This window comes from Penicillium cataractarum, assembly GCF_028827025.1.
Source record: "Penicillium cataractarum strain IBT 29864 chromosome Unknown utg000002l, whole genome shotgun sequence".
NCBI classification, from domain to species: domain Eukaryota; kingdom Fungi; phylum Ascomycota; class Eurotiomycetes; order Eurotiales; family Aspergillaceae; genus Penicillium; species Penicillium cataractarum.
Window position 1 is genome coordinate 5,533,916 of NW_026622738.1, and position 19,344 is coordinate 5,553,259.

The following is a 19,344-nucleotide window of genomic DNA, read 5'->3' on the forward strand; positions in this document are numbered from 1 at the left end:
ACTATATACCTCACAGCTAGTCTTATTTCCACTTCATAGTATAAAATACATCGACGTTGTAGATATACACAAATAAAGCAATTCCATCCGTCAGAAGAACCGATTTCCTTCCGACTGGAAACGTCTCAAATTAAGTCACGTCGAGATGCCCTCTAATAGGGAACCTGTTGATGGAAGTAATCCATAATCAACTTGACCTGCTTCGGCTTCGCAATGGGAACATTACCGAAGTAATTACCCAGCTCCATGACAACCTGGGTGCCATTCGCACTGCTGGGACTCCACTGAGGCAGCGCACCATTTCCAGCATACGAACCACCCTGATTTGGATCCAAGGTCTTCGCAAAGTTGGCCCAGTACGAAGACATCTTCTCCTGAATCTTATAGTCCGTCTCGGTGAAAGGGTAGGTATCGGCATTCGCATAGAGAGCGTTGAGCGCATACATGATCTCCGACTGGTGGAAAGCTCCCTGATCCTGACCGGGAGGCGCGTGGGTCCAGTAGTAAGTGTAGAAGGACGACGAAGCGGCCTTGTACCAATCCGTTGCGTAAGCCCAGGAACCGATGAGGGAGGTGTCGCGAGCAGCGGCGTTCCAGGCTTGGTCTGCGATAGTCTGGTTCTTGTGGTCTGGGTAGAGCTGGAAGTAACGGCTGGACAGGTTGCCGTACTTGAGAGTGCAGTAGTACTCGTACTCGGCGATTGTGTAGTCGGTCTGGGGCGAGGCACCGGATTCGTCCTTGGTGTTGCCGGTGATGACGGGGACGTCGTTGGCGGGTCCGTTGAGCAACGTCTCAATGTACTTCTCTGGAAGGACGTAGCCGTCCAGCACGGGCTTGAAGACGAGTGGGTAGCCTGCCGACAGTGCGGTCACCCACCAGATAGACTCGTTGCCGACACGGTCCTGGGAACCGATCAGGAGGTCCTCCATGGAGAGAGTGCGCAGCTCGGCGATGGTTGATACGTTGTGGTTGGTGGTATAGCTGACTCCGTGCTCGATTGCAGTTGACATGTTCACGTAAGAAGTAGCTAGACCTGCCAGGAGGGTATCGTAGGGGTATCTGATACCGGACTGGGAGATTCCACCGTGGAAGTATCCGGTGAAGAGAGGGCTGTTGACGGCGTGGTAAACCTGAGAAGAGCCAAAGGACTGACCGGCCACAACGACACGGTCTGGATCACCACCAAACTTGGCAATGTTCTTCTGCACCCACTTGAGTACCTCCAGCTGGTCGAGGATACCGTAGTTACCGGAGGTCTTGTGTCCGGTAGCCTTGTATCCTTCCTCGTTGAGTTCCGGATGAGCAAGGTAACCGAATGCATCATCACGACGGTTGAAAGTGATGAGAATGACATCCTTCAAGGCCATACCACCGCCGTACCACCAGTTGTTGTCGCTAGTTTCATCCGAGCCCTGATTCCACACCATAACAGGGAGCTTAGCATCACCAGTACCAGCATTGGTCCAGATGTTGAGACTCAGACAGTCCTCACTGATGTCGGACGCATCGGCGCTTGGACAGGCAGGGCCAAAAGCAGTAGCCTTTAGGGTTTGGTTCCATCGCTCGCGAGGCTGCGGTGCCTTCCAGCGGTTTTGGTAGCCAGTATCGGCAGCGAAGGGAATACCCAAGAAAGCTGTAACGTTGGACTCGGAAATATCGAAGAACTTCTCCAGAGTCGATTCGTTGAAGTACTGATATCCCTGGACGGGACCGTATGATGTCTCAATGACCTTATCCCATAGCTGTGCCTGGGCAACTGTAGCAGCGACAGCCAGGGACGCGAGGCCCTTTGTGACGAAAGAAGCCATGCGTTGATCGAAGGGTTCAAAATGAATGGATAAAGTTCTGAGAATGGAAAACTGTGTTATTTCATCAACTGGATTGATGGATATTCGAGTGCTCTTATATACTCAAGACTCTAAACATAGCCCACGCAATACCCATGGTGATCCTCACCGAGATAGGTAGTGCCCCTGGCTCCACTAGGTAAACATTCGTTGAATATGGTTGGCCGAGTATCATGTTTAAAGGTTAGAGGTGAATTGATCCCGATTTTCCCGGAGCTACAAAACCAGCAGGTCAGTGCATGTGGAGACTCGAGGGCGTGTTCGGATGACGACAGTGGTTCAGGTGCTAGATCACTTCCCCAGTTAAAAGTTCTAACAGGATTACCAGAGTACTCAGACCAATTAACATGATTCTAGAGGTTTACATTTCATGTCTTGAGAGCAGCTATTGAATATATCTGCAGAGGGCGTTTGTATCGTTCAGGTTATTCGGATAATTTGGGAGGGGAATGCATTCAATATGGGGAAGTATCGGACGATCCTGAAGAAACTCAATTACCGAAGGCTCATAGTGAGCGGGAAGTCCAACGACGATCCTGACTGATTCGTACTCAAGCCCCGAGCTAAGGGATGGGCCGCGTAGGACAAGAGCCTGGGGTTTCAACTGAAAGAGAGGCCAGTGTGCCTGGTGTTCGGCTTGGGATTCCCAATACAGAATCTCGGGCCGAGTTGACACCTGCAGGTACGATCTCCGAGGGGGCTGTGTGTGAATGTGTCGAGTTGCAAGTTGCAGATCTCCGAGGTTTCAAAATAGACACTACATATTCTATCCCCGAGGACTACTGCCTCCGCACCTTGGCACATTTATCCAAGGGAGAGGCGCACGCTAAGCGGGGCGGCCCTATGCACCTAAAAGATCGGCTGTGCTGTGAACCGAGTCGGCCGACGTCTAACGTGTGACAAAGTTAATTTTCTCGCTGCTATTGGAAATTAAGACAAGCCATGACGTGGAAACAGGCTAAACGGCCTTTTGCCGGGGATTTATTTGGCGGAATATCCGAGCAGTCTTTCTAGGTATTTGGCTTCGATGTACTATTTTGAGATTTAGCAAACATTAATTTGTAGGATACAGAATTGGAAAGGACTGCACAACGTAAAAAAGGCATGGGTAGCGTTACATTAGTGGGCGTTGATTATTTGCTGAAATAAGTGATGATTTTAGGTTAGCGTCGGTAGGAGTGCTCCGTAGGTGACTGGACTATACCGGAAATATAATGCTGGGGGAGTGGAAGGATAACCAAAGATGAAGAATTGACATCATGTCAAGACACTCAGCACCGGATGAGGTTTATTCAATTTAATCTAGCATTCTCCTATACAGCGACAACTTCACCCTTCATCCTGCGTAGGAGTGCACCACCGAATTCCTAGTCAGTCGTCGAAGTGTCTTGCCATAAAAGTAGATAGGAATTCCCAGCAGCAGGGGGCCCACAGTCAGAGCAAACTCGACCATCGCAGGCGTAAACCACCCGGTACGTGCAGCTAGCGGAGATACCCAGTAACTCATCGCGAATCCGCACGTGTTTTTGATCACAGTTGCAACAACCATGATTTCTCCCGATATAGGCTTGTAGCAATCAACAGCGTAAGCAACCGCGATAGTGGGAACTGCCGTCACGCAAAGCCCACTGAATCCATATCCAATGACAAGAATTATTGGCCAATCCCATACCTTCTGGTAGCCGAGCCCACCAATGACGATTCCAATGACTGTAGTGATGCAGTATGGAATCAAGGCAGGCAGTCGCATCTCGGCTTCCCGGATCCCACCATTTCTTGCGGTAGCTTTCATGGCGACCCAGTCGGAAAATGGCCCTGCGGTCAGCAGACCAATGATACCGCCAACCGCGAATGCAAAGTTGGCATATCCAACTGCCGCTGGGTTAAAGTTGTACGGGGAAGTTCCAAGCACGGTGGATTCCGTCAGGTTCCAAAATAGTAGAAGGTTCGCTGGACCAGCTACATTCAGACCGGCCCAAAAGATGATTGGGAAAGGGAAAACTCTCAAGGGGGAAATAATATCACGAATCAGAAAATCTTTCCAATCTTCTGCAGGAGTCTGCCATAGTCGATATTGGGCCTTCGAGGGCCGGCCATGGCCGACAGCTGTGGCGTGGCCCTCGACGCTTTCCAGATGCTCAAGCGCCTCCTTTGGGGTGGAATTATCTGCATCCTCGGGAGACAGTGAGTGATTTGCTTCTCGAGTTCCCGTAGCAGCTACTCGGCGGTTGAACTTGGTTTCTGGAAAGCAGAAGAGAAGGTTGAAGAGATTGAAGCAGGTCATGGCAAGTGAAAGCCAGAAAAAGCTTCGCCAACCGAATCTGCGTAGTATTAGTAATTGTACAAGAATTCATTCTGACTGAGTTCAAGCATAATTTGTGACAGAGGACTCAACCCCCTCAACGTACCTCTGGGCAATATTTCCGGCAATCACAGGGCCAAGGAATAATCCGAGGAAGTATCCGGTGCTGGAGTATCATTTAGTTAGTAAACAACAAGGCGGGAAGAAGCACATCAAAGGTCCTACAAATAAACGCCAGTCCAAAATCCCCTCTCATGTAGAAACAGCATATCTGTGACAACCTGAACCAATAGAGTCTCGCTAGTTGCGGTAGCAACTCCATTAACTGCTCGAGCTGCTAGAAGGCTCGAGTGGCTTTTGGCCAGAGCTTGCCAGATACATGTTGCAACTCCCAAGATGCAAAACACTAAACTTGTCAAGCGACGACCGAATATATTTGAGCACGGCACAATGATAAAATTCGAGTATCCGAGAGCCAGGACGCAGGCTCCAGTCAACAGACTAAGTTGTGTATCGTTGAGGTGAAACTCGGCCGCGAAGAAGGGAAACATTGGGCCCATGGAAAGAGCCGACTCGACCGATACGAATAGGAAGAGAAACTGTGTTGTCATCACCAGGTCTACCCTCGAATTTGGGTTAATTCTGAAATTCCTTTATCATCTCGAAAGTCAACGAATGGGTATCTTACACTTCCAGGGCTTGGACCAGTTGAGAGGATCGCTTGGGTCGTTTGAAGGATGTGGAATGAGCCTTTTCTTAGTGAGCCAGGGAGTCGGAAAGAGAGCCAGTGAATATGCCTTACACGAATCCATTCTTAGAAAGGGTTGTTATATCGTACTCCTCCGATTCCCTCATTATCTCAGTGCCAGGGATCATGTCCTCCAGTGACAAACCGTTGCGAGATCTGACTTCAGGGGCTTCATTATGCTGCATAGACAACATGTTGGTGACCTGTGCACAATTTTGTAACAATCGAAAAGTAGAGACTAGGAAAGAAGGCGTGTTTCATGCCGAGGTCGAAAGAAGGTACAAGAACAGGGATGAGAGGTAGGAATTGTTTGAGCCTACTAGAGACATGCTGTATATAATGAAACAAATCAACACGCTCAATAAAGGCATATCGTCCCGTCCAGAAAATGCGGGGAAGGGAAGCGTCCCGCAAGGGTCCCGCCGCCCACTCGAGTAGGTCGGGGTAGGCAGGGGATATGCACATATTCGATAATTCCGAGCTTTTCAAAGCGCTGAAATCCGATTGGCCAAGCTTGATGCATTGCTCTACGCTGAGAAAGATTGCCGTGGACTTGTCGTTGGCGCATCGCCCTTGAGAATGTTGTGGCTATCCACAAAGAAGACTGCCCTTGTTATCGTTAAACTCTCCATATTCCTTGTTCTAGAAGAATTTATATCGATCCTTTGAGATTATTATTACTGAATATAAGCTTAATCAAGAAAGACACAAAGAGTCTCCCACTATCCTTTATTCAAATCGCCGCCATGGCGACACCTATCAGAGCACAACCCGCAATATTCATAGGTGTTGAATGGGGATATTGATTGACTAGAACCTAAACAAATGCCACGAATGGCCAAGAGAAGGCAGAAACCAATGTCAAGGGGCGCAGTGTATTCTTCTACCGTTCTAACGTACCCAGTCTAACAAGCCCAGTCTAACAAACCGCCTCGAATTTCCGAGAGACCTCGCATTGGTTGGATCATGATCCGAACCCCCCAAAATCACTTAGAGTATGACTTTTACTTGCTGCTGGCCACAGGAGTGACAGGATTGGTTTCGTGTTGGAGCTCGGTCGGCTTTGTCTTCCTCTCTTCCTGGGCAGCCCCTCGCCAATGTCAACAGAACCCCTTTCAGGGGAATCTGGATCTTTCTGTGACACCTCCTGTGTGGAAACTTCTTTTTTGCCCACAGCGCGTACAGATCATCGGGAAGCATCTTCCTTCTTTCGGTCTTCTTGATCACCAAGGTGTCTTCCACGCGATCGTACTGGACCGTTGTACTCCCACCAAAGTTCTTGGTTACTTGAATGATTCGATTAATCAGCGCGATAAAAAGAACGATATCATCTTGGTGGGTTTTTTCCCAGTGTCTCAATCGGGAGGTGAAATCTTCCACCTCTGGCGTGGAGAATCTTCCACGTTCATGATAAGCACGAACGATATTCGGGGTTTGAGAGATCCAGAGCTGGGGAGCAACCTCTCGCGGATCCAGGACTTTGTACATCGACCGAGTTTTGATCTCCAAGGTTGCTTCTCGTAGCACTACCTGCCCCTCTCTCTGGATGGTCAATTTAGAAATGGGCGAAGCTTTTCCTGTGGACGCTGTTTTCGGCGAGATGGTCAACGAATTCAGCACATTTGGGAGACTGTCTTCTGGTGTCGGTATTTCACCAACAAAGCCATCTGTCTCATGACGCACGAGGAAGTGTAGGCTACCCAGTTGATAGGAAATGACACGGAAGTGGCCGGTGCTACCTTTGATCTGGCAGGTGGTGTATGCCTTCTCGAACTCATGACCATAGCCACGGAACTTTCCTAGTCCAATGACTTCGTATGCGGCCGGTTCCTCACGGCAAAAAATCGCAGTATGAGAAGCCATTTCTACCTGAATAGTAAACGGCCCGAGAGATTTGTCACCCGAAAATGGGTTGATGAATGGCAGAAGCTTCCGAATGTTGTTTCGGTCAGTTACAACGTTAATCAATTCAAGTCAAACGAAGGCTGCTCAATGCAAAGTGAGCGGAACAGCGGTTCCATAGGACTATCTGGAAGACGAGCGGCATTCTGGGCAATGTAACCAAGACCGCTATCTTGCTGTAGCTGTCGGGATCCTTCTGGGGCTCACCACTGAGGGGGACATCCTGGAACAGCAATGGTGGGTGTGAGTGCCTCGATCCAGTTGTAAGAGGCCAAGTGCTTCACATCAGTGATGGCTATATTCTCGGGGGGATCGGGCTCTAGGTCCAAGCGGTGTATCTCCACAGAATCCTGGGAGTGGGACTTGGTGTTCTCCATGGTTGAAAGTGTAGGCGTGGCTGAGAATAGGAGATGAAGCGGTGGACAGAAAAAGAGACTCAGAGAGGGGCGGAGCCTTTCTAAAAAGAACAAGAAGGAACTTTCCATGGCAACGGAAGAAACAAAGAAGCAAACGTCTGCACATCCTGGTGCTGCTCATGGAGCCACTTGACAGAAAATCTCGAACACCCACCAGCTCACAAACAAGAACTTTAAAACATCAGCCTCCGAGCACCTTGGGGCCGGAATGTTGCCGTTTACGGCGTATGCCATGATATGCCTCGAAGCCTGAAGACCTGAAGAACTATTCATAGGACTGTTACAGAGTGGTATAGAGGGGGTTTCTCCCCAAAACTCTTTTGGTAGAGATAAGTGCTCGTGGAGTGATCAAGAAATATGTAGTCATTGATGGAAAGGCTGAGCTAGTGGACGAGGAACTAGTTGAGCTAGATAAGCGAAGTTCCACCTAGCAAAAGTAGTTGTGATTCCTTATCCCCTTCTAAAATCACGTTGTAGACAAAGAATGATGATCCTTTAACCTAAGAATTATTCTTTTTTCCCAGACAACGCGACGCTATGTTATATATTTCGTTCGTCAATCCCATTATTTGTAGGTACCAGAGAGTCACATTGGTCAACTAGAGGGTTTTAAAAGTAAGCTCTAAAATCTTTTATGTGCAATTCTAACTTATCTCCAATGTCATTCCTCAATTTCTCACTCACGTTCGGCTGGGACATTTTTGAGTTTGAGAAAAATGCGGGACCTGGGGTACATAATGCGGGGCTGCCAACAGGTCCCGCAGACGTCCGGTCCCTCAAAGGGTTCTCCCTACACCTCCCACTCGCACTAGAAGTAGCTTGTATCAGTCGGATCATGATGCCAAAGACACGGAGTCGGATTAAGCGACAGCGAATTTGTCCGTGGTGCTCGTTGTCGTTTTCTAAGGAAGAACATCTATCTCGCCATATCCGGTCGCATACAAAGGAGAAGCCATTTGGCTGTGTGACATGTGGCAAGACTTTTAGTCGCCAGTCAGTATTTCAACAGGGTTGTCCACTGAGAGTATATAACTGATGGGGCCTTAGTGACTCGCTTCTGCGGCATAGCAGAGTACATTCCAACGAAGGCAAGGATAATCCGATTCTTGACCTAGGAGCTCCAGCTCTAGAGTCCTATGGGAACTCTGATCAAATCCTTGAAGCCGCACAACCGCTCTCCTCAGAAAATGACTTGGATCAAGTCTCATCATTTCCAGCACACCAAGCAACACCGAGCTCACTGTCGCCTAGCCAGAATGCTACTGCTGCCCACCCCCAAGCTCGGCTACCAGGATGGCTCGAAACAATCGTGCAACCTCCACGGAATGCCCGTGGGCAAGTCAACTCTCAGGGTCCCTTATTCACACCACTCGATAGCATCTTCGATTCAACAATGGAGGAAGCTCTAAATTTTAGTCAATATACTCAAGCTCCAACCTGGCTTGCTGACGAGCATTTCGACCTAAATGCATTGAATTCTTCGGTGATGGCAAGCACGCTGGGTTTCTTCTCACCCGAATACACAGCAAATGAGGATGGTACCGATATAACAATACAGATAGTGGAAGAATCCCATCCAGAACGCAAGGAAGATCAAGTCCGGCTACTGTGGTTCACCTATGTTGGGACACACAAGTCTGGCTACATCACGCCCGAGGGTACTCAAGAACAAGTGGAATTAGATGAGCAATACCGGCAAACACTGTCGCAGAGGCTTCAACAACGTGTTCCAACCGAGCCATTGCCGTCTACCGATTTCCTGGTGAGTATATAATCATCCGCTTTTATCCATTAGCCTTGCTTAGCCAGACCTGACAACTTTGTAGAATCTGTGTATCCAGCTGTTCTTCACACGATTCAATCCAGTATTTCCGATTGTACATGCACCTACATTTCGACCTTCAGCAAAGAGTTCTCTATTATTGTTGTCTATATGCTCAATAGGGAGTCTTTTTGTAGGCTCCAACTACGCTGTGACTCAGGGGTCTATTATTTTTGAAAGACTCAACAAAGCTATCCTAGCCTCGGTACGTCAAAATTTTGCTTCGCTCTTGATGTTGATTGGAGTCACTAACCGTTGGAAGTGGGAGAAATATCTCTTGAGCGGGAAGGGCGAGGCAATTGCAATGACACAGGCTTCGTTGATTGGACAAATATTTGCGATGCTTTCAGGGGTAGGTTTTCCGTTGAAGCCTAATTAAGCTTGATCCAGAAATAACCCGCCAGACAGAAGCCGAGAAATCTATTGATTTTGCAGACATTCCATGGCACTGTTGCTACCGTGAGTCCGGGTGGCCGTTGAGATTTTACGTACTGGTGAACCTAATGTTATTGGATAGTGGGCTAGAATATACAAGATGTTCAAAGCCCGGCGGGCGACAGATTATTTGGAGGCGCATCTCCAGACCCACAACCCAGAAGAATCATGGAGGACCTGGGCTCAGTCCGAAGAACAAGTTCGGTACGTGGCTCTTGATCAGCATGAAGTGATTTACTGACACCGAGGGTTTGCCCGCAGTCTGGCAGCAGGTCTTCACATTCTGGACACAGAGATATCGGAATTGGTCTTGACGCACCCTCTTCTGCAGCACGAAGAGTCGTTGCTGCCTCTGACCGCAGGCCACGAGCTGTGGGTCGCTTCGAATTCCACGCAATGGAAGACAATTATTCTGGGCCGTCAACGGGGCGACTCAGGACTAAATCAAGATAACTCTAATGCCCTTGTGGCTGGATCCGGCACTTTGCCGCTCGGCACTAATGGACAACCAGATGGATTTCAACGGTACATTACGTTGGAAGGTATCAATGCTCGTATTGCAGAGACGAGAACATCCCACGCTACCCGAGACCAGACCGTGTCCACACAATTCGAATATCAATTGATTCAGTTCTTCGATCAGCACCTTTACACAAAAGAAGATGCCACCGCCAACGATCCGTTCTGCTTGGATGTGCTATGGCACTCAGCCTTTATTTCGCTTTTGGTGGATTTTGATCGCTTAGAACTAGCGATTGGAAGGGAAGGATACGAGGAGTCTTTACTTTATCGTGATTATGCTCACCAATGGGCTTCTTCCCCAAATGCGCGTCGTTGTGCTTTACACGGGGCGATGATTCTCCGAAAGCTTCAAAATTCCCCGTTAGGAAAGGAACCGGCGATCCACGTCCCTAGGGCGCTGTATCGGGCGGCCACGGTGTGGTATGCGTACTCCGAATACGGGCTGGATGTCGATCAAAGCTCCTCGGGAACATCGCCCGCTGTCAACGTTGAGTTTCCGGAACTTTCTCGGTTAAAGGTCAATAGTCAGGCTCTCTTATTCGAAGCTAATGGCTATCGAATGTCGAGACCAAAGACGTCCGAGTCGAGCACGCTCTGTGGGCTGGTTGACCTCCTTCACCGGATTGGCCATTGGGGGTTGTCAAGGAAATTTGCGGAGCAGTTAAGTTTTCTGCTAAAGGAGACGCAGAGTTAACTAGTGAACTAGTTCCCTTGACAAGGTAACTATTGACAATTTGACTCGTACTTGAAAAAAGTTGGAAGGTTAAATACAAGCCCCCTGTCCCACATGATTTAGTAGTGTCTCCAAAATTCGGAGTACTTGTGCTTTGTCCTCTATTGCAGAGGAAAATTTTTCCCCTGAGTGGTAGCCCAACGGTCCGAAGTCTGGATTTCTAGAGACCAACGTCACGCTCGGTTGATGTTTCCATACCCCGACGCTAGACTTGATCAGGGCTAGGGCTATTCGTAGCAAGGTTGGAAAAAAAACCATCCCCTCAGGATGTGCGCGGGAACAACAGGACGCTTTGTGTTTCAGAGTAGTAAACGTGGAAGGCCTAGAAATCTGCGCTTGGGTCGTCATAGATCACCACGCGATCCCAGAGTAAAACATATGGATGATACCTTATAGTGATGGAAGACGATAACTAAGTCCCATATCCACGGATAACTACTGTTACTGTACCACGCCGTTTGTCTCATACACTTTCCAAGATTGAACAATGCATTACATATCAATCCCATGTCTCATTTCTTCTGCTCCACCTCGCAAGTCCCTGATGGATTCCAGACACTCGGGTCTCAAACCCCTGTGAGAAAAACGCCAACAAACAAGCCACCGGAACTGGCAAAGCGGGGGTTGTGCCAAATTCGGGAGACTTTGCCGTGTCTAGTGGATCGTCATCGCTCTTCAAACCGCGCCAAGTTAGACGGCGCCCACTAGGTAAATGCTCCTGTCTTCCACAAGAAAAAATGACCACCTCGGCATTGAAAAGACCCATTTCCTTGTGCGCGACACCCGGCTTTTCGGGCTTTACGGCCTCCACGACGGAATACGCTTGTCACAGCACGTCAAGAGATCTCTCCACCGGTGTAAAGCGACCCTCTAAGATTATGATTGTCCTCGTCAGAGCCTCGCTTTGGTTAGCTTCCACACAACAATCTTCTGTAGATCACTTCTAGTGATTCGCCACCCTCTGGACTAGACCACTCGCGTGTCGCGCTAGATGCCGCCCCTGAAGCATTGAAAATCTCAATCTGCGGTTGGCATTTTTAGTGTCCCGTCCGCGCTAATCAGTAGTAATCAGGAATAATGGTCTGCAGCTCAATTTATTAAACCGTTCTCTTCCCCACAAACCACGTTCCACAGACCTCAAACCTTCCTGCATCCTGTCGTCCAGAACGTACTATCGCTGACAGGATGACGGACGAGGATCAGAGGGCCCTGGCGGTCCAAACGGTTGCGGCCGTTTTCATGCCAATAGCAACCATAGCGGTCATGCTGCGGTGCTATGTAAGAGGATGGATCGTGAAAGGGTTTGGTGTCGATGATGGCGCAATGGTGTTCGCATGTGTAAGTCTATCTCTGTAACTCCTGTTGTGGACATGGGAAAACTCATATGGATAGTTATTCTACATCATGTTTTCTGCTTGCATGATTGGCGGCACTTTGTACGGCACTGGCCGGAAATTCGAACACCTTGAAGCGCACCAACGGGTGACAGCGATGAAGGTAAGCAAGACTGATGCCTGAGACTTGCCTGAGGGTTATTGCAATCCAATACTCACCTAACACCCACGATGATAGTACTGGTGGCTCTGCGAAACTGCTTATTGCTTTGCCTCCATCGGATGCAAAATCTCCATCAGCGTTTTCCTTATGCGAATTACCGTCAAACGATCACACATTTGGACCCTCTATATAGTCATGATCCTCACGGTCATTGCTGGACTTGTGTTCTTCTTCCTCATGCTCTTACAGTGCAAGCCGCTGTCGTACTTCTGGACTCGAACCGCCATGGATCCCTCGATTGAAGGTTCCTGCATCAGTATCAACATCATCATTATCATGACATACATATACAGTGCATTTGCCGCGCTTTGCGATTTCACCGTTGGAATCTTGCCGATTTTCCTCGTCTCCAAGTTGCACATGAAGCGAGAGGCGAAGTTGGCCGTCATCGGCATTCTGAGCATGGCTTGCGTGTAAGTATACTCTGTCCAAAGTTGGAAAAGTTGCTGGAATCCTGAGTTAACCAAAATTAGTGCCTCTTCGGCTGTCATCATCCGTTTCCCCTTTGTGAAAACATTTGCCGATGAAGATTTCCTCTGTATGTCACCTGCCTTTCTTCAGCATACCAAGGTTGTCGTTCATACTAATTTCCTTCAGATGCAACTTACCAAATCGCTATCTGGTCCAACATCGAGGCTGGACTGGGTATTACCGCCGGTAGTCTCGCCACGCTCCGTCCCTTGCTCCGACAATGGCTTGGCTCTCGAAACGACTCAAGATATCCTTCTGGGTTTCCCAACTCTGGGCGCTTAGGCGCAAACAGTAACTCGCGACCGATGCCACTTGGATCAATGGATGGATCTAGGCAAAAGGGATTGCGACCGGACAAGTTGGCTGTCATGGTGACGAACATTGAAAGCCAGGGAGATACAGAGTTGACATGGGGAGGCTCGACCAGCCCCAGCAGCAGTGAAGAAAGGCTCACTACTGAACCCCCAATCCCAGCTTCAAGGAAGATGGATATTGGCATCCATCAAACCTTCGAAGTCACACAAACTACACATGGCTATGATACGGAGGGCTCTCATCGCATGGCGAGGGAACATGTATAGTCTATTCTAAACATAATACTTTGCAACGAGATTCATGCCCCAAAAGTATCTTATCTTAATACAAAATAATTTCTACCCACTGACTGGCAGTTTCAATTCAGCAGCAATATGCTAGCTATCATTTAGGAAGTTCCAAATCATCATATCATCTGATTCCGTTGCAACCGTTCTAGAAAAAGGGCATTCCCGCTATGAAATTTCTCTGGATATCATGCTACTGTGCTACGGTATCATGGTATGTGCCAATGCTAATTTTATTTATTCCTGGGTCCGGTCGTTCAAGAGAAAGGAAGAAGCGGTGTCGCAGCCTCGCAGAATCTGTGCTAAAACAGGAAAGATCGTCTCGGAGCCTCCCGTAACTCGAATAGTTTGGTTCAGGGATTCGAATTTTAGCTGGTCATAGCTCCAAGCTATAATCGTTAATTTTCTCCTTTTCACCCTTATCTGATTCTGGAAACCAATTGCCGCCTGCAGACATGTATGTTTAAATATGGCAAGCTTCTGACGTACAGTCGAGCTTCTTGGCCTTTGACGTGAGAGTAGACCAGAGCCTCATCTCTGTACCTTTAAAAAAATTCATTTAAAATGGAACCTGGCTTGGCGAGCCGCGAGCCAGGGTGTTAGTGGGGACTCATTCTGATAATTTTGGGCATTGGCTTGTTGCCGAGTCGGCAATTGTAGGGTGGATCATACTTAGCACTATATGTCCCACATGCTATGCACTGGAAGGACGCGGTCGTCCTCAGAAAAATTAAGTGGATAGCAACACGCGTAACCATGAGGAATGATATAAGGACTTATACGTGAAATAATGCAGTTAAAGCTTTAAAGGGTGGAAGAATGGCGTGGTAGTTGAAAGCCAGGCATTGTGTTTAATAGCAATGCTGTTGTAATCCATCCTCCTCAACCTGCACGAATTTGCCACTCGTTCCTCTTCCGAGAATATTTGTAGCAGTGGATAATAAAGCCAGGGCCATGAATTTGGCTATTGTTTCTGAGTACTAGGTTGAACAAAGTACAAGATCTTAGAAAATTAAAAGGGCTATGGTTGCAGTTGAGAGCTAATCCGCCAGCAGGGTTTCCGTCATCACATTACCCTTATAACAGACCCCGCCGAGGCATAAAAGATTGATGCGCAAGTCAAATTGATATTAGAAAGACTTTGCAATCACTCAACCTTACCATTGAACCGTCATATTCGAGATGCAGGGTCTCAAAAGCGAAGGTTCTCTAGATACTCATTTAGTGAACGTAGCCAGTAGGATAGTGCTTAGCGCTTTCAACTAATCTCTTACAACTATAGGTCGCGCTTGGGCTGCTCAATAAAACCATAACCATCTGGAACAAGCTGTGGGTGAATTTTAGATCGATCGGTGAACTCTGCGAACGGATATGGGAATTTGGAATGAGTTCCAGTATATTAGCAGGTGGCTTTCGTGACAAATATCTCATGACATACATACTACAGATGGAATATCATACAACAAGACCTGGTGTGGTATTTATTACTCCAGGATCTCCCCAGGACCATCGAATATACAAAGCCCAGACTAACATTACAATTGTTGATGAAGGATGAAGTAGAATGATATAACTGCAGCCCCCCCCCCCCCCCCATCTCCAATTCCCTGTCACGACAGAGAGTAATTCAAGTCACATCAACCTTATTTATCTAGGATATTTGGTTGAAACATCCCTCGGCTTTTTATCTAACCATCCAACGGACTATGGCACACGAAAGAAGTTGTGGTGCTGTTTGCATACGCATCGATCAAGACAGTGATGGCAGAATAAGCACCGAGCCCTGCAAGAGCGAGCGCGCCAAAGAAGTAGAAGATGTTGAAGATACTAAAAATCTTGTACTTCGGCTTCAGAGACATGAAGCCTCGGATGAGGCGTTTCATTCCGCTATCATGGCGAATGGTGTTGCCAGTTGCAGGGTCAAATCCTTCTCCGTCCTGCACGGCAGCCTCTTTGATCCAGTAGTAGGTCGCAAGCATGGGAGGGAAAGTGTAGGTGAAGTGCAGAATACAGAAAGCGGCAACGACGGAGGTAAGGCCCGAGAAGTTGGGAATGCCGGCCGCGAGGACGAAGGCTATCGCCCAGTAACATGGGATGAGAGCAACCCATAGGAACTTGCCAGCTTTGTTTGTGAGAGGAGGGCAGCGGAAGAGCTCAACGAAGATGTTGTTGTAGATGACTGGATCCAATTAGCTATTGTACCCATAGAACAGGGCTATCCGGGAAAACGTACCTTTAACACCGATGTTGCCATACAGGCCAGCGGCAATGAGACCGGTAACCATAGCGAAGACGTTGCCGGCGGTTTGGATGCTGTACTCGCTGATTCCAAGGTAGGTAGGGTTGACAGTATACTGGCCCTGATAGCCATAGATGAAGAGACCGTAGAACATGTAGCAGATGTAGATGAAAGCCTGGGCAGCCCACATGCCAGTCAGGAAATCCTTGGGGCGCTTCATCTCGGCCATGAACTCGGGGAAAATCATCGAACCACCATAGGCAAAGACAGCCTGCATGGCACCGCTAACAGTTCCGGCGAAGTTTCCAGTGCTGGGAAGGCCACCGGAGGTCATTACAGGGGGATAGACGCCGTTCACAGGGACGACAGAAGAACCATCACCGATAGTAGCGCCAGCAGATTGAGAAGCACCAGCGTAGTTGGGAGGAGAATGAGCGGCACCCCCCATGGTGACGAACATGCACGTGAGATTGAGCCACACTGCGAGGTTGGCCAACCAGCCGAACTTCTGCAGTGTACGAATTTGACCGAGGAAGAAGCCAGCCAAGGCCCAGACCAAGCAGCAGATAATGAAGCAAAGCTTGAACTTAGCGGCCTGGGATAAGGCCTCGCCATTGGAAATAACAATCAAACCGACATTCAGCAACAGCTGGATACTCTGCAGAATGTTAAAGAAATGGCGCAGCCATGGACCGTACAAACGGAAGCCAATATCCCCAAAGCTACGCAGAGGGAATTGGTACGAATCGAGACCGATGAAGGTTACCCAAAGGAGGTATCCCGAGTATCCAGCCAGACCGGCGAAAACAGTGTACAAAGCAATTCCAGGTCTAGTAGTCGAATGTTAGCCATTGTTCTCCAATCCCCGAAAGAGAAAGAACTAAGCTTACCCCCAACCCATAGTTGCAAACGCATAGGGTAGACCGAAAGGACCCAAAATATCAGTGGTAATCAGGTAGAAGATAGCTCCACGAGTTGCGGTACGGAGGGCACGCGAGGCATTAGTCCATTCCTCGTCGGTAATGGTCATACGGTTTGCCTTGTCCGAATAATTTATAGCTGAGGCATCCTTGCTCACATTGGATGTCATCTGTTGCACACCGCCGTCGCTCTTGGAAGGGAAGACGATGGACAGGATTCCAGTCTCTCGGCCTCCCAAACTATCTTCCTCAGCACGAGTTAACTGCGCGTAGTGGTCTGAAAGGGTAAATTAGCGGCTAGACCAAAGGGGGAGATAGGCTTGTAGATTTCGCATACGATACTCTTCGAACGTGACAGTAGGGTCATGCAGATTCCGGTGCTGCGGGCGAGTCCCGCTGCTCATTTCATTGGCAGTAAGGACGTCGATCCTTTCGCGCTCCTTGGTATGGAGGCGAGGATCGCCTCCATCGAGGGCCAAGCTACCGAGCTTGGACATGATCACAATTAACTAGGGCAGGAAAAGACGTTGTTGAAGGTACGGATCGAGGATGGGAGGACGGAAAGGGAAAAAACATGTCGACGGAGAAGCACGAGATTTGGGGAAACGTCCGCTAATTATTCGGTCGCAAGTTACTCCGTATAGTATCATTTACTGGTCACATCCCTCTTATCATTGGATTAATGGCTTACTGAGTGCATGCGCCAGTGGGTCAAAAGCCCCCAGCGGATACTGACGGGTGGTCTACCCTTTCCTTTTCAAACCACTAACCACCAAGCTTCCATCCAAGACGAGAGGGAGTCCATGACCGGCGCCACCGGACGCAGCTGGAAATGGCCAGTGGTCGGGTCTGGCTGTTGAGATTATTGGGGGAACCATATCCAATCCGGGCACTGAATTGGCAGGTCGCCATTAGTCTTTATCCCTTTGCCTTCGCTGCAAGCCATACTAGTCGTTATTGGCCGCCTTCCCCAGCGAAACACGGTCCCAACCCATATATTAAGCCCAAACCCACGTGTTAGGAAGGTCGTTCTCTTCGCGAAGTTCCGTAAACCCTGCCCTGCAAGTGGGCCGGGAGACCACGGCCAGTTTATTCAAGCCTTTAGCTTTGGCTTGGCTATCTATGTCCAAGCGGCCATTGGCTTTCAGCTCGCTGGGGGTGGTTGACATCAGGGATGCGGAGAATGTTGCATTCGACTTGGTCTTCCACAAGCCACACTTACTGTAGCCAATCACCGTCATCATCAAGAAGGCCGAGCGGATCCCGGACTCTCCACCAAAGCTTATCATCGCCCGAGGGTCGAAGCAAGTGGATCCCCGACGGACTCGCGATTTCTTGCCTTTGAAAGGCGTGCAAGGGTCTCTTCTCCTTAGAGCTCGGATACTATCATCTTGGAACCATCAGTCAGGTGGTCAGGCTGTGGCTACGGAGTATGTGGGCGGATAAAACTAATGCAATCAATTTCCTTTAGTGCTTATACCTGTTGAGAGGAGGCAGGCATGGCTCGTTAATTTGCTACTAAGATCCCGTGTCCTTATGACTTTCTTCGCGATACGAGCGTGAGGTTTCATCGGCCCCCAAACTGATGGCTGATTGTCATATTGCATGATCCTTACGTGATTGGAAACATCATCGGAAATACTCCTCGAGTCTCGGTAGTCTTAAGAATAATCTCATCGTCTACAGCTAGATATCAGTTGATTTGATGGACATGACTAATATACACCTATTACATATGCAGAAGCTGATCATTGTGGCGGAAACAAGCAATTTGGAACTCCGCACATCTGTCTTGGCCTGCCTATGACCCGGCCTTTTTGCAAGAGGATCAATCTTGGCAAGTTGTGGCTCGCCAAGCCAGTTATCGCAGTACTTGGCCCGATCGCTGCATGAACTGAAAATAACATGGCAGCTTCTGAGAAACATGGCAAGAACATATTCGTTCATCCACAACATACCTACTAGGCGAGAAGTCAAACATACCCGATGCATGCGATGCATGCGACGCTCAAGCATTTGCTCAAGTATGAGGCTGCCAAATGAAGTCTCAGGTGGATCCAACCTTCAGGAGCCAATCACTACCTGTGCCGATATTGAGCCTGGCTATACTACCAATTAAACCAGCTAATTAGTCTCCAGCTGATAGCCCCCCCCCTCCCTGGCCGTATTCCGCTATCTAGTTGCCTTCTAAATGCGAATAGAACAGTAGTCATTGCTGCGGTCGGGCTTCGAATTTCTTCTGGTCACCGCTAATCTCTTCCCCCTTGCAGATACTCAGCCAATCAATCAACAGAACACATCGCCAAACGAGATTGAAACATGTGTCTCGGGGATGGCTCCTCCATTCGTAACGTTCGTATATTCTAGAATCTTTGGTTATCGTTCCTCCATGGTTCTGACCAAACAAGAGCCACTCGTATAATCAAGCATTTGCGCACCGATTGGACCGGCTGTTGCCGGCTATTTTGTTTGTTGGCTTGCGTTCCATAATTGAGCCAGCTGATATTATCTAATGTGCTTTATATTATCCGACCACCGAACTGTCTCGCTTCTAGTTCGTGTCAGGCTTACATTGCATGGACTAGAGACATATAGTCCATAATATAGAGTCGATTTAGATAGAGTCGGCTCTCGCATTTTGTATCTCATATTGATTCATACCGATCGCAAATTTCAAAATCAAGAACCCTACCCTATACCTGTTGGAATGATTGTCAACTAAGTCGTACCCATCATTTTGGCCATCTAACAAGGATCATATTCATGGCACTACAGGAAGATTTCTTGACACTATAATGCTAAGCCTAATTAGGGATATAGTTTACAAA

The 19,344-nt window shown here is 48.5% G+C and overlaps 7 protein-coding genes across 7 annotated transcripts; 2 read left to right on the forward strand and 5 right to left on the reverse strand.

The window, feature by feature from the left end:
• Positions 1–152: 152 nt before the first annotated feature.
• Positions 153–1,808, reverse strand: N7496_004036 (carboxylesterase/lipase family protein; the record flags this gene model as incomplete). Its single annotated transcript, XM_056696967.1, has 1 exon — positions 153–1,808. One exon carries the CDS (start codon positions 1,806–1,808, stop codon positions 153–155), a length of 1,656 nt encoding a protein of 551 aa, XP_056559179.1.
• Positions 1,809–3,183: 1,375 nt separating this feature from the next.
• On the reverse strand, positions 3,184–5,091 carry N7496_004037 (uncharacterized protein; the record flags this gene model as incomplete). The annotated part of the gene is made up of 5 exons (XM_056696968.1): positions 3,184–4,168; positions 4,256–4,315; positions 4,375–4,768; positions 4,838–4,899; positions 4,952–5,091. The coding sequence occupies 5 exons, from the start codon at positions 5,089–5,091 to the stop codon at positions 3,184–3,186; spliced, it is 1,641 nt and encodes a 546-aa protein (XP_056559180.1).
• A 796-nt stretch (positions 5,092–5,887) lies between these two features.
• On the reverse strand, positions 5,888–6,760 carry N7496_004038 (geranylgeranyl pyrophosphate synthetase; the record flags this gene model as incomplete). Its single annotated transcript, XM_056696969.1, has 1 exon — positions 5,888–6,760. One exon carries the CDS (start codon positions 6,758–6,760, stop codon positions 5,888–5,890), a length of 873 nt encoding a protein of 290 aa, XP_056559181.1.
• Positions 6,761–6,861: 101 nt separating this feature from the next.
• Positions 6,862–7,176, reverse strand: N7496_004039 (uncharacterized protein; the record flags this gene model as incomplete). Its single annotated transcript, XM_056696970.1, has 2 exons — positions 6,862–6,967; positions 7,007–7,176. 2 exons carry the CDS (start codon positions 7,174–7,176, stop codon positions 6,862–6,864), a joined length of 276 nt encoding a protein of 91 aa, XP_056559182.1.
• A 697-nt stretch (positions 7,177–7,873) lies between these two features.
• Positions 7,874–10,688, forward strand: N7496_004040 (C2H2-type zinc finger protein; the record flags this gene model as incomplete). Its single annotated transcript, XM_056696971.1, has 8 exons — positions 7,874–8,208; positions 8,263–8,977; positions 9,042–9,080; positions 9,198–9,242; positions 9,300–9,389; positions 9,473–9,496; positions 9,555–9,676; positions 9,734–10,688. The coding sequence occupies 8 exons, from the start codon at positions 7,874–7,876 to the stop codon at positions 10,686–10,688; spliced, it is 2,325 nt and encodes a 774-aa protein (XP_056559183.1).
• A 1,224-nt stretch (positions 10,689–11,912) lies between these two features.
• N7496_004041 (putative integral membrane protein) lies at positions 11,913–13,336 on the forward strand (the record flags this gene model as incomplete). Its single annotated transcript, XM_056696972.1, has 5 exons — positions 11,913–12,065; positions 12,120–12,224; positions 12,300–12,697; positions 12,758–12,822; positions 12,882–13,336. The coding sequence occupies 5 exons, from the start codon at positions 11,913–11,915 to the stop codon at positions 13,334–13,336; spliced, it is 1,176 nt and encodes a 391-aa protein (XP_056559184.1).
• A 1,709-nt stretch (positions 13,337–15,045) lies between these two features.
• N7496_004042 (putative amino acid transporter) lies at positions 15,046–17,013 on the reverse strand (the record flags this gene model as incomplete). Its single annotated transcript, XM_056696973.1, has 4 exons — positions 15,046–15,536; positions 15,591–16,426; positions 16,487–16,793; positions 16,854–17,013. 4 exons carry the CDS (start codon positions 17,011–17,013, stop codon positions 15,046–15,048), a joined length of 1,794 nt encoding a protein of 597 aa, XP_056559185.1.
• Positions 17,014–19,344: the final 2,331 nt, after the last annotated feature.